The sequence below is a fragment of the Culex quinquefasciatus genome, chromosome 2 (genome assembly GCF_015732765.1).
Source record: "Culex quinquefasciatus strain JHB chromosome 2, VPISU_Cqui_1.0_pri_paternal, whole genome shotgun sequence".
Lineage (NCBI taxonomy): Eukaryota > Metazoa > Arthropoda > Insecta > Diptera > Culicidae > Culex > Culex quinquefasciatus.
This window is the reverse complement of record NC_051862.1, coordinates 186,157,254-186,180,125: the sequence shown is the minus strand read 5'-3', so window position 1 is coordinate 186,180,125 and position 22,872 is coordinate 186,157,254. Positions and strand designations below refer to the sequence as shown.

The following is a 22,872-nucleotide window of genomic DNA, read 5'->3' as shown; positions in this document are numbered from 1 at the left end:
TTGCAAAGCGATTCAATTTTCCATATAAATTGTATGGGAAAACCATTTTTGGATTTTGGTATTTATCAAATCCACGTTTCATATTATATCAAAACCGGACTCATATTCGGATGCTCTGAATGTCCTCTACAACTTTCCCAAGAGAGTATGGTGCTAGCTTGCCCCTAAAAAAGATACAACGTGTTCAAAACTCGTCTAAAACGTGTTTTTGCTCGAAAATCACGTTTTAGACGAGTTTTGAGGACGCTATATCTTCTTTCAGGAGCAAGTTAGCACCATACTCTTCGGCAAAGTTGTAGAGGACATTCTAGAGCATCCGAATATGAGTCCGGTTTTGATATAGCATGAAACGTGGATTTGATAAATACCAAAATCCAAAAATGATTTTCCCATACAAATTTATATGGAAAATTGAATCGCTTTGCGCAAAGTGAGGACTAAACCAATCGGTCCCAAACTTTGGGAGTTGTTTAGGACCCCAAAAGGAACTGAAAAAGTGCTGTGCTGGAAAATCGATTTTGATATTACACCCTAGTGAAACATGTCCCCAAGTCCAGCTGATGCGTTTTTTTTTTTTGGAAAGTTGAATGAAAACTGCTGCACCAGCCAGAAGAAGCTGCAGGTTAATGAAGAACTTGCTGGGGCTGGTTACGGTACATTTCAGGGTTGCTTTGTGCTTTGCAAAACTGTTTTTAATAATTGTTGACGTGCACATTTCCGAGTGCACGACATTTTCTTGTTCTTTAATTGGATGAAATTATCAAGTGTCGAAAATGTGCAGAAAACATGACGCTCTGTTTTGTAAATTGACATGATGGCAACAGGAATAATATTATTTATTCAAACAAACACTGCATATATACATGTTTTTCATTTCTACGCCAGCTGTATTTCAAGACGTCATACACACTTAAAAAAAAGATCATATCACAAGTTTTAAGCAATTATTGTTCTTAATATTAAAGCTTGAAGAAAGATTTTTCAAAATGTGAAAATTATCCATTAAAAAGAAATTTGAGATAACTAAATATTTCAACTATATTTTAACATTTCTGAAAATGTCTGACATACAAACATTCTCCAATATTAGATTCATATACTCATAATCATAACATTTAATAGGGTTGTCAGATCCTTTGGACTCGTTGGAAGGGTCATTTGATTACGCATCCAAGGATGGGTCGCATGATTGATCCGGACACCATTTTTATCCAAATATCCGGGATCCGGTTTCAAAAAATAGATTTATTAAAGTTTATGTACTTATAACTTTTGTTAGGGTTGTCAGATTTTAGATATTTTTGACTCATTGAAAAGGTCTTTCGATTTGTGGCATTCGGCTTCTAAAAAGAACTAAAGTATTACTTAAGTGCTCAAAATTTTTGGAAGGGAAGATGATATCTTCGATGTGTAATGCTCATTTAAAAAGTCTTTCAACTATCCAACTACCCAAGAAACATTTTTAAACCAACTAGCCACCACCTAATTTTATTGAAGTTTTATGGTAGCATCTTGATTGCTTAATAGTTTAATTTGGGCATTCACCGCAACCAATAAGCAAGAGCAAATTAAAAGGTTCTAACAAGGTTTTATGCCTCGGACATAAAACCTGGTGAAAATAAAAGCCGACTGGCTTTCAATAAGGTTTTATGAAAGTTTTATCAAAGGCTTTAAAACCATATGGCAATGCCATGCCAAACGGTTTAATCGCATGCTTCTTTAAAACCACGGGGGTTGTAGCTGTCAAGTCCCATTAGGCATGCAGAAAGCTCACTTAAAACCATAAGTTCCTAAAAGAGCATTTCACGCAGCTAAATAGCAATGCTTAAATATGGCGCTAAACGCGTGGTCTGATTTTTTTTTTTTTTTTTTTTTTTTGGTTTTTAAAAATAGTTTATTTACCCATTGTTCGTATTACAAACTATCAAAACCTGCTCTTAACAAATGTTCAAACTATTTCCAAAAATAATCCTTATGTTTTTTCGCTCATTCCATCTATGCTCCTTTTTCAAAACAAATAATGACGGTTCTGATACTCTCAAATTGTAACTGATTGTTTTTACTGCAAGCCATAAAGCTGCCTTTTCTGATTCGCTTTTCTCATCGAGATCTAATTGAAGAATATCCTCTAAATCAACTACATTCATTTTATATCGATTTTGGACAATACGACTACTCCATTCCCACACTTCTTTTGCTCTTGGGCACTCTTTTATTCTGTGTGAATTAGAATCAATTCCACCACATTTGTCACAGACAGCTGACGTCAAATTTCCAATATTGTAACTTAATAATTTTTCTTTGTTAGGTAACAAATCATTTACGAAACCAAACATTTTTGCACGATCTTTCATTTCGAGGAAGCTTTCACTACAATTTTTCCAAATTAAAGTCCAATTTAAACTCAATTTCCCTTCAATAGCTGGTGATTCACTATTAAGTGAAACAAAATAATTATACATCAATTTTACAGTATTTAAATTGTGATTGGCAACAACTGCCTTCCCTTCATTCAACCATTCCCTTGCATTACGTGTAAGTTTCTGCGGTGAATCTAAATCTATCATACTGATTGAATATGACTGACCGCCATTTTGGCAGAAAAAATTGAAAATAGAGCAACTCTCTACGAAATCGGCCGATTTCGACCATTTTTATTTTTTGTGTTTTTTTATTTGACTCAAACTTTGTGGGGGCCTTCCCTATGACCAAATAAGCTATTTTGCGTCATTGGTTCACCCATACAAGTCTCCATACAATTTTGGCAGCTGTCCATACAAAAATGGTACGTACATATTCAAATAGCTGTAACTTTTGAGTGAATTGTCTGATCAAACACCAAGTCTTCGGCAAAGTTGTAGGTATTGTTGAGGACTTTTGAGAAAAAAATAGGTACACGGAAAAAAAAAATTGCAGATTTTTTTATCAACATTTTTTTCACTAAAACTCAATTTCCCAAAATACGTATTTTTTGATTTTCGAGATTTTTTTATATGTTTTAGGGGACAAAAATCCGCAACTTTTGAGCCATAGAGAAACATGGTCAAAAAATTGCCGAGTTATGAATTTTTGAAAAAATAGTGATTTTTGGAAGAAAAATCAAGTTTCATGCAAAACAAGTTTGACATTACTTTTTAATGCAAAATTGAATTTGCAATCGAAAAGTATTTACAGATTTTGATAAAAGGCTCCGTTTTCAAGATATAGCCACCGAAAGTTTGATTTTGGCGAAATATTTGCAGTTTTTCAATTTTTAAAAATAGTGACCATGAGTGACCATTTCTAATTTTTTTTTGAAAAGTTCAGAAAATTTGCTATAAAATTGTCTAAGATACATTGAAGATTGGACCTCGGGTTGCTGAGATAGAGCCGCTTTAAGAAAAAGAAACACGAAAATTGAAGTGTTCTAAATCTCACCAAAACGACCCACCTTTTTCTAATGACGATATCTCAGCAATTAATGGTCCGATTTTCAATGTTAATATATGAAACATTCGTGAAATTTTCCGATCTTTTCGAAAAAAATATTTTGAAAATTTTTAAATCAAGACTAACATTTTAAAAGGGCCAAATATTGAATATTACGCCCATTTTAGCATTTTAGCTAGTCTTGATTTAAAAATTTTCAAAATATTTTTTTCTGAAAGATCGGAAAATTTCACGAATGTTTTATGTATTAACATTGAAAATCGGACCATTAATTGCTGAGATATCGTCATTAGAAAAAGGTGGGTCGTTTTGGTGAGATTTAGAACACTTCAATTTTCGTGTTTCTTTTTCTTAAAGCGGCTCTATCTCAGCAACCCGAGGTCCAATCTTCAATGTATCTTAGACAATTTTATAGCAAATTTTCTGAACTTTTCAAAAAAAAATTAGAAATGGTCACTCATGGTCACTATTTTTAAAAATTGAAAAACTGCAAATATTTCGCTAAAATCAAACTTTCGGTGGCTATACCTTGAAAACGGAGCCCTTATCAAAAAATCTGTAAAGTACTTTTCGATTGCAAATTCAATTTTGCATTAAAAAATAATGTCAAACTTGTTTTTGCATGAAACTTCAATTTTTTCCAAAAATCACTATTTTTTCAAATATTCATAACTCGGCGGTAGATTTTTTGACCATGTTTCTGTATGGCTCAAAAGTTGCGGATTTTTGTCGCCTAAAACATATCAAAAAATCTTAAAAATCAAAAAATACGTATTTTGGGAAACTGAGTTTTAGTGAAAAAAAGTTGATTAAAAAATCTGCAAATGTTTTTTCCGTGTTCCTATTTTTTTCTCAAAAGTCCTCAACAATACCTACAACTTTGCCGAAGACACCAATATGATCAGAAAATTCACTCAAAAGTTACAGCTGTTTGAATATTTACATACCATTTTTGTATGGACAGCAGCCAAAATTGTATGGAGACTTGTATGGGTGAACCAATGACACAAAATAGCTTATTTGGTCATAGGGAAAGCCCCACAAAGTTTTAGCCAAATAAAAAAATACAAATAAAATCCATTTTCGGTTTTGGTAGAGAATTGCTCGTATGAAATGTAATTTTTACCTAACTCCTAACAAGGTTTTAACAAAGGTTTTATTAAGGTTTTAAGGAGGTTGTTAGGATTCAGTTGGAAAGCCTTGAACTCCTATGTGGGTTTTATAAATAGGCCGTAACAACCTTTTGCGGAGGTCCTTTTGGGTTTTAAGTGGGGTTTATCGAGGTTGTGGGGAGTTTGTTGCGACTAAGTGGATTTAATGTTGGTTTTGGCTGGTAGGTTTTATAGCGCTTGTGACAGCTTTGATAAAGCCTAAAATGTTACTTGGGTTAGGATCTAATGAAGGGTCGCATAATCTCCAAAAAGTGTACAAATAACACTTCACTTAAGTCATCACATTTGATGGTTCGTTATATGATGGAACCGGACAAAATTTTTAATGGAAAAATCTGTGATCTAAAGAGCATTAAAATATTATTTAAAATCTTGTAACTTTTGATAAGGTTGTCAGATCTTCAATGTTTTAGACTCATTTAAAATGCATTTTTATTTTATATTTTTATAAAAAAAAAACATCCTTTTCACAATCTTCCCATTGTTTACTTTCAGAGTGATTTTACAGCCTTTCTTGAGTAAGAAAAGGAAGGCAAAATGACAGAATTTAAATAAAAAAAAGTTTTTATTAATTTCAAACAATTGGATTCATTTTAAATCTAACCACACAAAAACTAAAATTAATAGAAAAATTGAGCCATAAAAAACTACAAAACACAAACATTAACAACGATAAAAATCAAAATCAAAACCACTAAAAGAGCCATTTTCGCCAGTCATGACTCCAATGTTCCATCACTGCTCGACTTCCTAAAGTTGCTGTAGTACAACCGGAAAACCACAACTTATACTGATACAATACTCACTCTCGAGCTTGCCGAAGGTGCACGGCGACGCGTCGTTCTGGGCAAGCTGCAGGTGCTTCTGCGATTGCTCGTAATCTCCGTTCACTTTGAGCATAAGCCCGAGCCGCAGGTGGACCTCATTGGCACGCGTAAAGTCCGGACAGACGTACAGCAACTGCTGGAACGATTTGATCGACCTGCAAAGTGGAAAGAGAGAGAGAATCTTTAATGAAAGGAGGTGTCTTCGCTAAAAGTAGGGGAACGTTGTTTATTTTGGTAGACATTGGTAAAACTTTTTTGTTTTTTTTTTAAGTTTTAGTTGAAAACTGAAATGAAAGTGGAAATTCAGTTCAGCTAAAAACAACTACATCTCCTAAAACAAAATTTCCCGCATCGCATCGTGTAAATTGAGTTTAAAACAAATGAATGCAGCGAAAGTGCGGTTATTTCGGACGGAACACCACACCCCGGGTGGGACAGGTTGCACCCGGTGCATTTTTTTGTCAGCGTGTTATGTCTGCCTGGACATGCAGGCGGCTTTGTAATGGAGCCCGGCACGAGCTCTCGTCAGCTGGACGGACATCACCTTGCGGTTTCTTGCTCGCAAAAATTAAAGTTTCTGTACGTATGAAAAAGGGTGACGCAAAAGGTAAACGACATCATTCATCATATTTTTTTTATGTTGGTATGAGTTTCAAGAGCAACAGTTGCAAATCGCTTAGCTTGTATGGCTACCGGAGGGGGTCTTTGGACATTCCTAATTGGAGATAATGGTTACACAAACTATAATAACAATTCCTGCAAGTTTATTTTGATTATTCAAATAACAAGAAATAATTACAATAATTTTAAAACACCTCCGGGACACCCAAGTGAGATACAATCTCCAATTTGCATAAATTCAGACAAAAAAATAACCCCTGCTACGAACAGCTCCCCTGAATGTATGAAACTTGCCATGCCGTACAATGGAGAACATCTGTCAGCGGCAGTGCACTGTTTTCGTGTGCAGTTCGTTCATCCTCGCGATTAAATCCCTTCCGCGCACGTGGAGAAAAAAAGAGGAACAGGACGAAGCATCCCCTCGTATCAAGCTGCACCTTCACCTGCTCTATGGGGTGAGGAAAACTCTTCTCTGTTTTGTTTTTAAAGTGAGCTCTTTGCAGCGAACGCCGAATCAACGATGCGTCGAGTTCAATTGTTCTGCCACTCGACGAACAAATGACTCGTGGATGATAAATGAGGGCAATAACGTTCCCTTTCACGCGGCAGGATGACAGAGGGTTTGGCGGAGCGACTTTGGGGGAAAGGGAGTTGAATGAACTTGTAGGAATTCATCAAGTTCACACCTCATTCTCATTTTGTTCGAAATCTCATTCTCATCTCATTCTCATCTCATTCTCATCTCATTCTCATCTCATTCTCATCTCATTCTCATCTCATTCTCATCTCATTCTCATCTCATTCTCATCTCATTCTCATCTCATTCTCATCTCATTCTCATCTCATTCTCATCTCATTCTCATCTCATTCTCATCTCATTCTCATCTCATTCTCATCTCATTCTCATCTCATTCTCATCTCATTCTCATCTCATTCTCATCTCATTCTCATCTCATTCTCATCTCATTCTCATCTCATTCTCATCTCATTCTCATCTCATTCTCATCTCATTCTCATCTCATTCTCATTTTCATTCTCATCTCATTCTCATCTCATTCTCATCTCATTCTCATCTCATTCTCATCTCATTCTCATCTCATTCAAAATCTTATTCGAAATCTCCTGAGCAGTTCTCTAGGATTTCGGTCATTAGATTTTATTGTATTTTTTAATCCGACTGAAACTTTTTTGGTGCCTTCGGTATGGCCAAAGAAGCCATTTTGCATCATTAGTTTGTCCATATAATTTTCCATACAAATTTGGCCGCTGTCCATACAAAAATGATGTATGAAAATTCAAAAATCTGTATCCTTTGAAGGAATTTTTTGATCGATTTGGTGTCTTCGGCAAAGTTGTAGGTATGGATACGGACTACACTGGAAAAAATGATACACGGTAAAAAAAATTTGGTGATTTTTTTATTTAACTTTTATCACTAAAACTTGATTTGCAAAAACACAATCTTTATTTTTTTATTTTTTGATATGTTTTAGAGGACATAAATGCCATCTTTTCAGAAATTTCCAGGTTGTGCAAAAAAATCATTGTCCGAGTTATGATTTTTTTAATCAATACTGATTTTTTCAAAAAATCGAAATTTTGGTCGCAAAAATTTTTCAACTTTATTTATCGATGTAAAATTGAATTTGCAATCAAAAAGTACTTAAATGAAATTTTGATAAAGTGCACCGTTTTCAAGTTATAGCAATTTTTATAACTTTTTCAAAATAGTCGCAGTTTTTTATTTATTTAAATTAGTGCACATGTTTGCTCACCTTTGAAAAAAATATTTTTGAAAAGCTGAGAAAATTCTCTATATTTTTCATTATTGAACATTGTTGATACGACCCTTAGTTGCTGAGATATTGCCATGCAAAGGTTAAAAACAGGAAAATTGACGTTTTCTAAGTCTCACCCAAACAACCCACCATTTTCTATCGTCAATATCTCAGCAACTAATGGTCCGATTTTCAATGTTAATATATGAAACATTTGTGAAATTTTCCGATCTTTTCGAAAATATTTTCAAATTTTCAAATCAAGACTAACATTTCACAAAGGCCAAACATTCAATATTACGCCCTTTTAAAATGTTTGTCTTGATTTGAAAATTTTGAAAATATTTTTTCGAAAAGATCGGAAAATTTCACAATTGTTTCATATATTAACATTGAAAATCGGACGATTAGTTGCTGAGATATCAACATTGAAAAATGGTGAGCTGTTTGGGTGAGACTTAGAAAACATCAATTTTCCTGTTTTTAAACCTTTGCACGGCAATATCTCAGCAACTAAAGGTCGTATCAACAAAGTCCGAAGAAGCAAAATATAGAGAATTTTCTCAGCTTTTCAAAAATATTTTTTTTCAAAAGTGGGTAAACATGTGCACTAATTTAAAAAATAAAAAACTGCGACTATTTTGAAAAAAGTTACATAAAAATGGCTTTAACTTGAAAACGGTGCACTTTATCAAAATTTCTCTAAAGTACTTTTTGATTGCAAATTTAATTTTACATCGAAAAATAAAGTTGAATATTTTTTGCGACCAAAATTTCGATTTTTTGAAAAAATCAGTATTGATAAAAAAAAATTCATAACTCGGTCAATGATTTTTTGCACAACCTGGAAATTTCCGAAAAGATGGCATTTTATGTCCTCTAAAACATATAAAAAATTAAAATTGAAGAAAAAAGACCGATTTCGTAGAGAATTGCTCTCATTCGAAATCTTATTTGAAATCTCATTCGAAATCTTATTCGAAATCTCATTCGAAATCTTATTCGAAATCTCATTCGAAATCTCTTTCGAAACCTTATTCGAAATCTCATTCGAAACCTCATTCGAAATCTCATTCAAAATTACATTCGAATTTCGAAATCGCATTCCAAATCTCTTTCGTAATTAATTCTAAATCTCATTCGAAATATCTTTCAAAATTTCATTCGAGAGTTCATTCGAAATTTCATTCAAAATCTTATTCAACTTCTCATTCAAAACCTCATTTTCGTCTCTTTTTTCGTCTCTTATTGCGTTATTTGCTCTGTTACATACCAATCTCATTTAATTCTCCTTATTTTGCCGTTTTGGAATTTAGTAAGCAAATGTTTAGTTTTTGTCTTTTTGTATCATCTCATACTCGATTATGTTACATTTGATTCTCAACTTTGTTTTTTTCTCATTTTGGGCTCCCATTCTATTATTTCTCACTTTCATATGTTTACTGCTTTGTATTCTTTTCTGTTTTGTATGTTATTTTGTTTATTCTTTTGTAGGTATTTTTCTCATTTTTGTTATTATTCTTGTGTTTGTTTTATGTATTTATTTTGTGTTTGTTTTTCTTTTTTTCTATTTTTTCTTGTGTATTTTATTTGGTCTTTCATTAGTTTTCGTATTCGGTTTGGTATGTATGCTTTTTGGTACTACGAGTACATAACTCGTTTTTAAAGTTTTTTCTATTCTTTTTTCAATCTGTTTTATTTATAAATCTTCTGGAATTTTTGTATCTTTCAGTTATTTGTTCATCCGGTTTTACTTTTTGTTTTTTTTTTATGTTCTATATTTTTTTTTCTTTTTTTTCGTATCGTTCGTTAAAAACTTTTTTTAAGTATTTTTTCCTCCCGTTAATCTTATTTTTCCATGATTGTTTTTTATTCTCTTTAGATTTCTCCCAAATTTGGCGCGCAAAAGTTCCAAAATTTCACTTTCATTCACCTTCTTGCCGACCATCTGTGGTGATCGATCAAACACAAACCCAAAGAGCAACTTTTATGTAGCTGTTTGTACTTTGGTGTGAGCCTAGAGAATGCAATTATACTTTTCGCTTTTGTTAGACGCCCGACGACGCCGGAAAAAGGCAAAACTTTTTCGGGTTCAACACATGCTGGGCGCTGCAGCCTATAATTACGGGATTTTTTGCCCCTCTGGAAAGAAAACCACAGCCGCAGCAGTAGCCATGCTGACTTTCGATTTTTTTTTTTCGCCGAATGCAAGGAAACTCTCGTTTTCAACAAAGAGAACAAGTGTGAAACAAAAGGGAGTTGATAATTAAATTCTTGAGTTTTTTTTTTAAACTCGTAAGTGCGTGTATTAACATGCTCTTGAACTCTCTCTCTTCCGGTACACCTGAAAGGAAAGAGGTAACAGGTTAACAGCTGGACTTTCAGCAGGTCGACGACCTGGAATTAGCTACATCATTTGCTGAAATTTAAGGTGTCTCAATCATCAAACATTCAGGACATTTTCAACTCAATTTTTCCAGGAATTTTCTACATGTGGCCAAGCCTCCCATTTACCGGGTACTCCAGTACATGAAACCAACACAAACGGAAGAGCTTACAACCACATCGTCAGTGCCTCATCTCGTGTCAAAAGCTTCAGAAGATCGTGGAAAGCCTCTCTGCCTCGGAAAAGCCCTGCTCTGACTGTGTTTGTGAGGTTTACACACGGTTTGTTACACTATGTAATCCTGTGGGGGGAAGGTTTGCGGGGAGGAGAGAAAATCTCCAACCACTTCCGGGATCCAGTTCAGCGCCCTTTTAAGGGACGACGCACACACAAAAGCCAGGCAGTCGGTGTCCTGTTTTTTGAACCCCCCGTCACGGCTGTATTTGTGAGGGGGTTTTTCCCCCGTTTTCCCAAACATGCGTACACTCCGGGTGTTCTTTTCGGGATTCGTTCGGTATCGATTTTCCCGGAGAGATCCGGAGCATATCCCTGAGGGGGTGGGTTGTTGTCGCGCTTGATCTGCCACAGATTGCTGCTGATACATAGTGCGGGAGGCATTTTCCGATTTTCCGAAAGCGAGAGTGTGTTTGGCCGGCACTCCCCAGCAGGAGGAGGGTAATGGAGGAAAGTTTGCTTTATTGCGGTAGAATTTTCACTGTCAGGCACACTTTATGGCAGATTTAACGACCAGGAGAAGTGCGGGCGAAAAGGTTCTATGTAGTCGTTCACCGTGTTCTGTTTACTGCCGCAGGGTTAATTGAAAGGGCTTTCATCCCTTTTAGATATCGTCGCTTTTAAGCACTTCAAGTCACGTTTGCAACATCAACCCCACGAAACGCGACGTCTTTGGCCTCGTAAAAAGCTTACTTTATTCATAGTCAGTTTCTACCCGTCAGAGTGAGATTGGCGCACTTTAAGCCATTTGCGCGGGAAGGCCTTTGCATCAGCAGTATGTCAGGGTCAGACCATTCATTGCAGCTGCTGCACCGACAAAGTGCATCGAGTGCACTTTTTATCTCTTTAAAATCCCACGGAGGCCTCACCACCAGTTGGTGGTGATGGTGTTGGATGCTGCTGATCTCATATTTCAGCAGCAGTTGATTGCAAAATCCATCTCGACAGACTCACTTTAAACTATGACGTCGGACACCGAGAGTGAGGCCGATAAAAGTGGGTTGTCAGGTGTCAGACCGGAATGGCCGGCCTGTAAAAATGGTAATTAATTCCGCCAGATGGGTGAATCGATCGGTGCACAGATGAGCTAATAATGCAATCAGCTGACAGGGGATGGCGAGATTTGTAAAGCGTTGAGGGAGTTGTATCAGTTTTAAATATGATCAAATCAATTCTAGAGACCCTTTTTTGCCTTTCTTACTAAAGAAAGGTATAGGTTTTACTTTATGGCTGGACGTCATTTTCATCTTGGTAAATATTACGATTCAGCATGAATTTTCATCGGAAAATCGTCAAAAAATCACACTGCATCGATTTTCGACGCTTCGTCGCCAAGTCGACAAGTTGTCAAGTTGAGCTTCGAATACTGGCGCGAGAATGCTGGCGCATATATTTTGTGGCTCGATTTATACTCGTTTTGTAGTAGCTTGTCTACCGATATTTCCTACAACATGTAAGCTATCGTAGCTTTACGGTTTCTTTTGCCCTGTCCGTTTTCGCATTACTGTCCAATGTTTATGCAAAAACTTTTGTGACAAAGGACATTCATCCGGCTACAATCAATGTGTGTCCCGTGTGCTCCTAAAATCGCCTAAATGTAGACTTCATTTTGATTTCGTAAGTTTATTTAACAGAGCTCATTGGATTTCAATAGAAGCTTTCTAAGCTTTTCATCGTTTATATCGTTTTCCAAGTTTTCAATGCTGGCGACGCCAATGGCTTTCTACCTAAGGTACTCGCGATTGAGTGTGTAGTGGTGCGGTTGTAAAAATAGCTATCTCTGACTTTATCACTTTCGTAGAAGCTGAATCTTCCCTGCACCGTGCGGCACACGCGGTTCACTTGTACCTCGGTTTTGCTATGTTCGGTTTTTGGGCTCGTACCGAAGCTAAAGAACCAAAACCGAGGTGTGCGTTGTGACTGGCGCATGGGAAGCTTGCTATGCTCGCGTTTGTCATAAACGCTTGTTTCATTAAGAATAAGTACGATTTAAAATGTTGGTAAAAGTTGCGTTTTTATTTTTTATTTTATTTTTTTTAAGCATATCATTTATAATACTTTCTTTTGTGCTGATGTTATAAATAAACAAAGTCGATGTTAAGAATTGAAAGAAGTTCTACCATTGTTATATTCTTTAGTAAGAAAGGCTCTATCTCACCCCAGGTGGGATTAAATCGGGTTTTTTTCAAACTACTTGTGCATTAGGGTGCCCAGAATATGATACTTTTTTAAAACCGCACTCCCCAAGCTGAAAATTGATCCTCGAGCTTTTTAAGGACTCTGTGCCAAATCTGAACCAAGTCATCCAAATATTCCCAAAAGTGAGTTTTTTATTGGACATTTTATGCTCTACAACATTGTAAAACATATCAAAGCTGTGTAGCTAGATCCTGAAAAGTTACTTAGCGATTAGAAAAAAGTTATTTTTAGCATGAAGATCATTTTTTCACCAACTTCAGGCTCGAGCATCAATGAGTGAATCTTAACCAAATTCGATCAAAAATTGCACAGATGTTGAAAACAACCCAAAAACCTGTTTTTTCCGGGTCATTTTTTCTGGGCACCCTAGTGTGCATTTAAGGGGATAAAAATAAAGGCAAAATTTGGAAAATGATTAAATTTGGAAAAAGATTTGGATTTCTTAAGTATAATTTCCGATCAAATTGGTTTATATCGGTTAATATGAATAAAAATCACAGAAATTTAAGGAAAAAAAAATCATTCACTTTTCGTCAAAATATGTCCATGTGTAAGATTCTTGAAACAATAATTGCCGAGATATCGTTTGTCGGAAAATTAAGGGTAATTTGAATATTTGTTGCCAACTTTAATTTCCTCAACATTCATTTTTGAAATGGTCTATCTCGGCAAATATTTGTAATTTTTTTTTTTTTCAAAGCTTAAATTAAAAAATGAAGACAATTTTCTCAGATATCTGAAGAAAAAAAGTTTCAGGACTGACAATTAAACATTTTTCAAGCTAGAATAAACTTCAAATCACTTTAACTTGAAAACGGTTCGTACTACCGAAAAAAAATCAAAGTAAAAATAATTAGAGAGGAACATAAAATAGTTTTGAATAACTACTTATTTTTTAAAAGTTCACACCCCAGAGACGAATGCACATCAGTGTTAAATCTCTGTAATATAACTTTAAAAAAAAGACCTTTGATACTCGATTACAGCTTCTAAAATCGTTTTTATTCGAAATGTTTAGCTTAATAAGAAGTGATCTGGAAAGTTTCCATCAAGAGTATTGCAAAATTAATTGTTTAAAAAGTGACATTCGGCCAACTAAACGAAATTAGGATCGGATCAAGAACCTACTAAACTTTCTGCTTATTTTGCAAAAATAAAAAAAAAAATCTTTATAAATTATGTTTTACCATCACAATTCTAATTTGTGAAATATATTTAAGTTTCTATATAACACTGTAAAAATAGTTAAAGTTGATGAGAAGTTGAATAATGGTGATAAAATAAAGTGTCATCCCGGTTTTGGCATCACCCAAAATAATTTGATATTTTTGGTCTCGTAATTCTTTCAAAACAGAAATCAATAAGACCGTTGCAAATATTTTTCAAAGTTTATGTCGAACCCTCCACACACACACAAAAAATATTTTTTCATAAAAATATCAAAATTTCAATGGAAATAGAAGTCTAATCAACTAAGAACAATCTTAAATGCCTTTTTCTGCATTGATATTCATATTCAACATGTTTGGGACTCGTTTAAAAATATTTGGAGCTTTTAGTAAATTACAATGTACAGCACCGCAAAAAAAATTTTTTCTCGCATAAATAAAATTTTCGTCAGTATTTAGAAATTTTGGAAATCAATGATTGCAAAACAACTGGACAGGTGTGATGCATTTTAAAACACTTTTTTCATTCAAGTGTTGACACCGATGATACTTTTTGCTTCAAAATATACTGTAATTCAATTTATTTAAATATGAAAGCCTTTCATAAAATTTCAGCTAATTTAAAAAAAAAACATAAGAAATCGTTTTCCATTTCTTTTTTTGTTTTTTGAGAATAAAACAAATCAATAATAAAAATGTTAACAATTGTACTTTGCTGTTTATTCAACCCATCCCCTTTCCCATGATTTGTAAACAAAACGACCGGAAGTTGATATTAGCACACACCAAACCTCACATGCAATCCAATTTCACATTGTAATAGTTTTCCCGCCCATAAAATGTGTAAATTTCTGCTGGTCAGTGCCCAAATTGGATCCATCACGAAACCCCCATTTTGCCCACCGCCCCTTCGAAGGTCCAAAACTCGCTAGCAAACTGCACCAACAGGGGTTATTAAGGCGCAAGCTTATTTATTATTTTATTACCCTCTCAAGTAGGCTCACGACACCTGCAGTATATCTGGAATCCTTCCTGCAGTTACAGCAAGCCTCCAACCAGAGTCCGCTCGCTCTAAACGGTACAAATTTACGCGCACATTTAATTAATTGCTGGTGTTTCGTCGGGTAGCCATAATTGAATTTCCGCCGCCATCCGTGTGACGTTTCGGAAGTTGTAAAAAGGGGGGAATTTATAAGTTTTGCAGTTTTTTTTTGCCCCGCTACTACTTTGCATTTCAAATCGGCGGCGATGCACGTGATGCGTGTTGCAACCTTATGGTTCACGCGGAGAGAGACCTCACACACGTGCGCGACCATGCAATTAAACGCAGCATTTCTCACCCCTCTGGACGTGATGTCCAGAGGGTTCGCCGCCGACCCGCATCCGTCCTGCATTGTGGACGTTGCATAATTTAATGACAAATGGGATGGGGAAGCTCAGACGAGACGAGGCCAACGCCATCAACACCAGCATCATCACAAGCCTGGAAAACGGGAGCGAATGACCCTTGGTCAGATACCGTGTTTACATCCACACAACTCGACGCAGATTCACTTTCCGTGCGTACCGTCAATCCGTCGATGTTGTTTATTTATGGTCAATGCATCCGAACATGGGGATTTGGGAAGAAGGGGAAGTGAAGCTGATGCACTGTTAGAAAAGAAGTTTTTTGTTCCTGTTGCATCGACGGAATCCAAAAACTAATAGATCAACAAGAATTACGTTAAATCCCGGAAGCTCACCTTGAGTTTTGAGTTCAGCAGGTTAAGCAAGAGTTTATAAGGGAATCTAGTGACAGATTTCAGATCAATTTTGTTTACATTGTAATTGTATACCAAACTTCGTGCATATCAGGATTACATCGAAACTACGATCTATGTTTTTACTGTGTCAAAAATTCAACATGCACTCTTCGACGTCCACGTACCATACACACATCACACGTGTGCAGCTCGCATTTCCGCGGATGTCGTGATGATGGCGGCGGTTCGCAGTCAACCAGTCGCCCTCTTTATCCAGAGTACATAGCGCGGTGGAAGGCCCGGGAGTGGCGGTTCGGTACGCTTCGTCGCACATACGCGCGCCATTGTCCGCGCACGGGAATCGATAAATGAATTATTGACGCAACGGGTTCCGGACTGACCGCAGGCCGGAACTGTTCGCCGCGCGACGGACGTACTTTAAATTATGGTGTCCTCCCTGTACTGTCGCAGTAATTGGCTGGATTGGTACCAAGTGAAAGGTGGCTACACAACTCTTTGTAGAGAGTACTTCAACTGGTTCAAGTTATGGAGGAACACACCCATCACTTGACACAGTTTCACCGCTGTAGCGTGATGTTTGTGGTAATACCTTGCGGAGGTCTCCGCAGTGTAGATGACGAGGTAACGATAAGGTGGACTTACGGGGAACTTGTTGGGAGTGCCCGGAATAGATAAAGAATATATTTCATACGAGAAGTGGTGCCGTAAAACGGTGTCAACAGTTGTTTGCGAAGAGAGAGAGTGCAACGTATTGTTCAGGTGGCTTTATGAAGTTTTTACTACCGTGAGAAAGTGTCCATGATATAAGAGTTTCTTTGTACGACATAATAGCTCCTACTGTACACATGGGAGTTGAAAGAAAGAATTGCAGCAGCATATCAAATGTCTCATACTTTTCATATTTGAAGGATTCCTCAATCAATCCATTACCGACCATGACTCAACCATGTTCCCACACTTTCCAAAAACCCGATGATCCCTTTGAGACGTGCTGCGCAATTTCCCCCACCAATTAAACACAGCTGTGTCAATTCGCCACGATCCCTCAAATCCCTGTTCCCATGCCCTCTGGGCTTCTGTCACGCTTCGGCACCCTCGCGCCAACTGCCAGGTTGAATGACCCCTCCTCTGTTGGTGCTAATCCCTCCGAATTTCCTCTATTTCTGGGTGGCAAAGCTACTAGTCCAACACGTGTGAATCAAGTTTTTTTTTTCTTTCGGGCGTTCACTGCCGCCACCCTCCCTCCGGATGCGCTTTCAACGTCAACGGAAATCAATAGTAACATATGATCCCGGGATGTATCTCACGCTTGCCGGTTGTCAACCGGCGCGCGTAATCCCCGCGATTGAAGCGCGTATCCAATTCAACCGCTTACATAACCGGATTCCGGTTTTACAGCGGAAGCGAGAATTTCAATTTGCCTCGAACAAAACGCTCTTTATAAAGTTAAATTTCCGTAACTCGGAACGGACGAAGGGCGTGCCGGGAAACCTTGAACCTCGGGAGGCAAAGATCTACAAAAGAAATGAACTCCAACCGTGGAGGGAAACGAAGGAAAAAGAAGTTAATGAAGGGCCTTCTCCTCACTTGTTGGGTACACACGTAGCCTCAGGTTTCGCTTTGTCCCCGCAGAGGAAGTTGGACGTATTTTTTATTTATTTACGAACCCAAGTGTCAAAACAGCCGGCGAACAACCCGTACCATTCCAGCTGAAATTCTACGCACCTTCCCACGTGTGCGTCCACCTCAGCGCTACCTTGAATAGCTAAGATGTATGCGTAGGTATCGCGGTTGTAGTAGCACTCCGTCCTACGCGCCGAGTTAGAACACTCATGCGTGGGATACACGCGCCGAGAACCGGAGACCTTCAAGTGGGCTGGGTTTCAAAGACGCGATGTCACGTTGGCACGTTATCGAACGGAGATTACTTTAAAGTACTCCCCACATCTAGATAGAGAGCGTTGACTAGTAGGTATTCTTCGTCGCTTCTTCTTCCAGCTAGTTGGAAGAACTGGTCGCGCAGATGTTCGGGAGCAGCAGCAGCTGCGTTGACGTTCAGCGCAAACGCGCACGTTTGCTCTATTAGCTATACCTCAGGCATTTGAGGAGGTAATCTTTAAGGCTCGGTTGGAGTGGAGATTACGTGGTCGTATGCGTGTAATTATATCGATAAGACGGAGAGCGACTTAGGGGTGTGTTTTAAGGACGGAGCAGACAGACAGGGCATAGCAGGTGGCGTTGAAGCGACCAAGATGTGTGCGTCAAGATTAGACCGAAGGTGATTTGGGTCTTATCTGTGGTCCTCCTGTCGGAGGTTAGGTGCAGCGTTATGGGAGCTGATGAACTTGACCGTGTCGTGCCGGTTTACGAGCACCGAAGGTTAATCGGGGTCAAGTGATTGGAAGCATTCGTGGACGAAGTAAATTCCGAACGTTCTCCAAACTGACCTTATATCTGGATATTGGTGTTATGGAAGATCGACCGTGCTTTGTCATCATTTAAGTGAGAATTTATGACCATTTGAGCTTCAGAAGTTGTGGTCTACAGTACACAGAGTAAATTGGGGCATTGTTGATAAACCGTTTTTTATTTTAGATCAGGAACAGTCCTTGTCGTTGTGAAAATAGTGATCGGTATAGATTCTTTGGTACTCAAGAAACCTCACGGAATACATTGGGCATTGAAGATAACCTAGACGAACTCTAAACTGTCCCGAAGTCCCGATATTGGGGTTATGAAAGAGCATCAGTGGACATAACAATGTTGTGCATTCGGTAATACGACTGGAGATCATTCAATTAACAGCATCTCCACTAAATATCAAGAGATTAGGATTTTTGTTAGTGTTACCGATCCCCACTGGTTATCCTGTTAAAATTCTCAAAATCCCTCCACATTTTTCACTGGGCTCACACTTCCGGACATCCGCCACTCTCTCCTCGGACACACACACTTTTGGTTGATAAATCATTTGCTTTTATAGCTTCCCCTGTCTCCTGCTCTAAAGTAGTTCCTCACAACATATCTGGTGCTTTTTTCGGTCAGTTTCCAAACACACAGACACCCCCTCATTCCATCCCAACTCCCATCACCCTCGCAGCAGCATAACTTTGTCGTACTTGTATGTACTGCCGCACTCACACTAGCGCCCAGGCAGCTGCTGAACTCAACAAAAACAACATGAGACACAACACGTGAAAATCGGAACCGCAGCGGAGAGGGAGTGTACGAGCGTGTAGGTATAGGAGGAAAGCTGGGCTACGTGCATCCACGGAACATCTCAATGGCTTCGACGGGGCCATACGACAATGTGGTGGTGGTGGTTGTGATTCTCGGAATCCACTTGAACGATTACCCACACTCATTCAGGCTGTAAGTTGAACGAAACGGGGTTCGTTCGCCGATGCGGGGCACGTTCACCGCTTGTTACTCACACATAGCGGTAGCACCGATGTATGTATCAGCATAGAAGTTGGTTGTGGTAGTGCCGCACGTGACTATGTGTTGGTCTTGTGCGGACCCTTTCGTACCGTTTTTTGTTGTTGCTGTTCATATAGAGAAAAGGTACGTCAACGGAGAGGGGTTTCCTCCTCGTTATTGTACGAAGAGAATGAGAGTGCGAAAAATTTATGTCTGAAAGTTTCTGATAAAAATAGTTTTCTATTGCCCCCGCGGCCTTCGGCCGAGAGCCGAACTCTCACCAATTTCCCCCTCTCGAAGTTTCGTGCATTGTTGGCACCGTAACTTTTATTTTCAGCAGCGATTGAGTTTCATTCGTCATTGCTCGAATTCAGAAAGGCTCGACCTTTTTCCAGCATACCTTTAAAGCCATCAACGAGAACCGCTCATAATATCTCTTCAAGAAGATGATGAGACACCCTCGCGGAAATCCGGTCGCTTCGCTTGAAGCACGAATGAATGCAGTTCGTTTGGCCTACTTTCGCACATAGCAAGTTGCATACCCGAGCCCATTGAATGAAACGACGAGGGGTGAGGATTAGCAAAGTGCAATCTTAGGGCCGAACAAAAGAAACACTCTTCTGGCATCATCTCGTTTAAAGTCATCAGCGAGTGCAGAGATACATCGGTCGTCAAAAGAAAGCTGCTGGCCAGGGGATCGGTTAGAGACTTCTCCGCTCCCTACCCTCAAGTGTTATTATTTTGCATGCAAATACCACCACCACCGACAGTGGTGGTGGTGGCCCAGTTTTCGTCGTTGATTGACTTCCTTCAGTGTTTGACGACGTTGTTTTTGTTTTTGCTTCTCTGCTTCCCACTCAGCGCGTTCCGTTTGAATTCCGTTTAGAATTCCGCTTGAGCGAAAAAAGTTCGATTCGAATTCTAAACAGTGTTCGTTTTAGATTCTAAACCGCATTCCGTTTCAAACGCAACAACCGGTTCCGTTTGAGTTTTCGCCGCAAATCGGTTTAAGCGGAATTCAAACGGAATCGAAACGGAATGGACGGGTTAGTTTTGACAGCTGCTTCTTCTTCTTGTTTTTTAGTATAGTGATTTTCTTTTTTGTTTTGGTTGAACTGAAATTCAACCAGAGAAAAAACAGATTGGAATTTTGTTTATACTTTGAGATTATTTTTATTAATTCTATCGTTCTTAAGTCAAAGTTTTGAATTATTAATAAAAACACGAGTCCCAGCCCCAAATTCCCATTTTATTAATCTTTTTCGCAAAATTACATAGGCTTTAGTGAGTGAGATGATGTGAAATTCGTTCTGCTGCTGGACATCCGCGACTTGGAGAGTCGCATCGGACGATTCGACTGTTCTGCCGGGATGATTCCATCGTCTTCTTCTTGACCGCCGTCGATCGTATCGGACGAATTCGTCGACTTGGTCCGCTTGGTCCAGGTGAGACTCGTCGTCGTCGCACCGAGGTTAGGGAGCTTGGCAGGCATTCCACGATCGTCGGTAGCAGGATCGCTGACATGGTGCTGGTCGAGTTATGTCGAATCGGTGTCCACTGCTGCAGCAAGTAGATCTTGCTCGTCGCCTCCCCCGGGATGTTCTCAACCGCAATCCTGACAACTTTGTACCATGCGCGCCTGGGTCATGTTTTCGAACGAACGGGTAAGCCACGTTACTGCTGGCGCCGACACCGTCAGGTGCGTTTGGTACGAGCACCACCAGCTTGTCGTCCATCGGGTTCGGAAACTTAGACACGACGCGCACTCTTCGGAGGCGGCACGAGCAGTTACAATTACGCCGCGACCAATAATCCACGATTGGGCAAAATAGAAGGACAAGCAGCAACTTTTGAAAGACAGCAACTGCTGATGCTGTTTTGTTGTTTGGAAAGTCTTCGGGTGAAATTTTCTTAGCCACTAGAGGTGCCCTCGCTGGGTGTTGTTGAAGCGGTGAATTTGTCTGCAAAGAGATAAACAAAGAACGACGATCGTTAGAACATGCTGTTGTCGACTTCCAACATCCCACTCGAACTCACCCGTCGAAAGTACGATCTCCAGGCCCACCAGCTAGACCGACAGCATCGTGTCACCATCAGCACACAGGACAGGTCCGATCTTAGGCCTTCACATTCCGCAGCTGGCTGGTTCCAGTGGCCACAACCCTCCAGCGGGCGCATCGAGATCGGCCGTTTAATTCAAAGTTGGCCAACGTTCAAATCGAGGAACACCCTGCGATTGTCCACCTGTATTAAAAATATTTCAAAGTTGGTTTTGATTATAAATAAAAAATTGTAATAAACTTACATGTGCTGTGAAAAACATCGTGCACGCGTGCTTCCGCCGAAGAAGCGCCTCCAGGCCAGTCCGGCCAAGGCTAAATTGGCCATCTCGGCCAAAGCGTCCCAGCCACTGGCGTCGACCAAGGCAGAGTTCGGTGCCGCCAACAGCGCCGGGAATGTGGACCGCAGAATGAGAACCCCGACGAAGGTTGCACAGGTTTCAGCTCTGGTGGCCTGTCCCAGCATTAGCAAAATGTCCATGGACCAGATCAAGGCTAAGCTTAGCCGGAACGCGAAACTGACCAAGCCAGACAAGCTCGACAAGCTGGACCGGATGGAGAAGATACTGCTGGAACAGGCATAAAAGAAGCCGGTTCCGTCGAGCCAGTGTAGAGCGGCCAGGAATCTGAAAGAGGAGTTATTGAGTGAATGGTCCGAATCCTTAGAAATGTAGCGTAACTCACCAGTTAGATTATTTCCACAGTATAAGTTTTTTTTCCCGAAAAAAACATGGCGCGAATGAACAGGACCGAACAAGTTTTGCTTTTTGGTTTTTTCCTAACACTTTGACGTTTGATTGAAAAAATCAACTAGAAAACCGCTTCGGCGAAACGCGGCGAAATGTCATCGAGGTTCTGCCGTACACCAGTAGGTGTCGCTAATGTGCTAAATTGGCTCAAACGGAATCTAAGCGGAGTCCAACCTGGGATTCCGTTTAGAAAATTTCGAAGCAATTTTCGAAGCGGAATTCGAAGCGGAATGAACCCGCCAAGCGGAGAACGGTTTGATTGGGTTTGCTTGCTCTGAATTTCTTCGCAAAACGGCTGACAGTGCGGAACAGTTTTGGCTTGTTTGTTTGTTGGAGTTGTCACAGCAATTAATGGTACAATACTGCGGAAGATATGCCGGGAGATTTGTCAACATGGATTTTTAAACAAATGATTTTTTTATGAGTTGGAAAATGTTACTTTTTGTTTCAAAGTTTCTTGTTTAATATCAACAAACTGATTTATAATTCATTTTATCTTTATTTGTAGTACTTATTATTACGCATTGTAAAGTGTAATTTTTTGATAATAAAATTAAATATACACAAATTTGGTTAAAAATTGCTGCTTTCCTCACTAGGGCAAGGCTAATCAATCAATGAACTTCTGAAATACATTTAACTACTCACCACAGACCTACTTTCAAGTGTACCAATTGACTCAGAGCCCAATTCTTAACAAATATTTTCGTGTAGGGATGAGGGTATAACAAAAACTGTCACTCAAATATCTCGGAATTTGCTGAACAGTTTTATGCCGGATTTGGTCTATTTGCTCCGGTTTTTAGTTCCAAAACTCCCTATTCAAAATTTATTATTTTAGGTGGAATTCTTCAAAAATTACGCGCAAAAAAGAATGTGGTAGTTGCAAAAAGGATTGATCTCGCTAACATTTTCAAAAGATCCTATCGACATAGAAAATCGATGGCGCCTAGAACCATTCAAAAACAAAGTTAGAATAGCGGCAAACAGCAAATGTGACGAGAATAGTTCTAAAAGTTTAGTTTGACGAAAATGGGTATATTACCCCTGCTGCTTTTATTTCAT

The 22,872-nt window shown here is 38.8% G+C and overlaps 2 protein-coding genes across 2 annotated transcripts in view; both read right to left on the bottom strand.

Moving 5' to 3' along the window:
- LOC6052101 (histone demethylase UTY) overlaps positions 1–22,872 on the bottom strand; it is a 129,364-nt gene that overhangs the window by 17,194 nt on the left and 89,298 nt on the right. Inside the window, exon 5 of the mRNA XM_038258387.1 lies at positions 5,408–5,583. Coding sequence (XP_038114315.1) covers positions 5,408–5,583 — 176 coding nt within the window. The remainder of the gene's footprint in view (positions 1–5,407; positions 5,584–22,872) is intronic.
- LOC119768051 lies at positions 20,284–21,181 on the bottom strand. The gene is made up of 2 exons (XM_038258388.1): positions 21,036–21,181; positions 20,284–20,959 (listed from the first exon to the last, which is right to left on the bottom strand). The coding sequence occupies exons 1-2, from the start codon at positions 21,174–21,176 to the stop codon at positions 20,471–20,473; spliced, it is 630 nt and encodes a 209-aa protein (XP_038114316.1). The 5' UTR covers positions 21,177–21,181; the 3' UTR covers positions 20,284–20,470.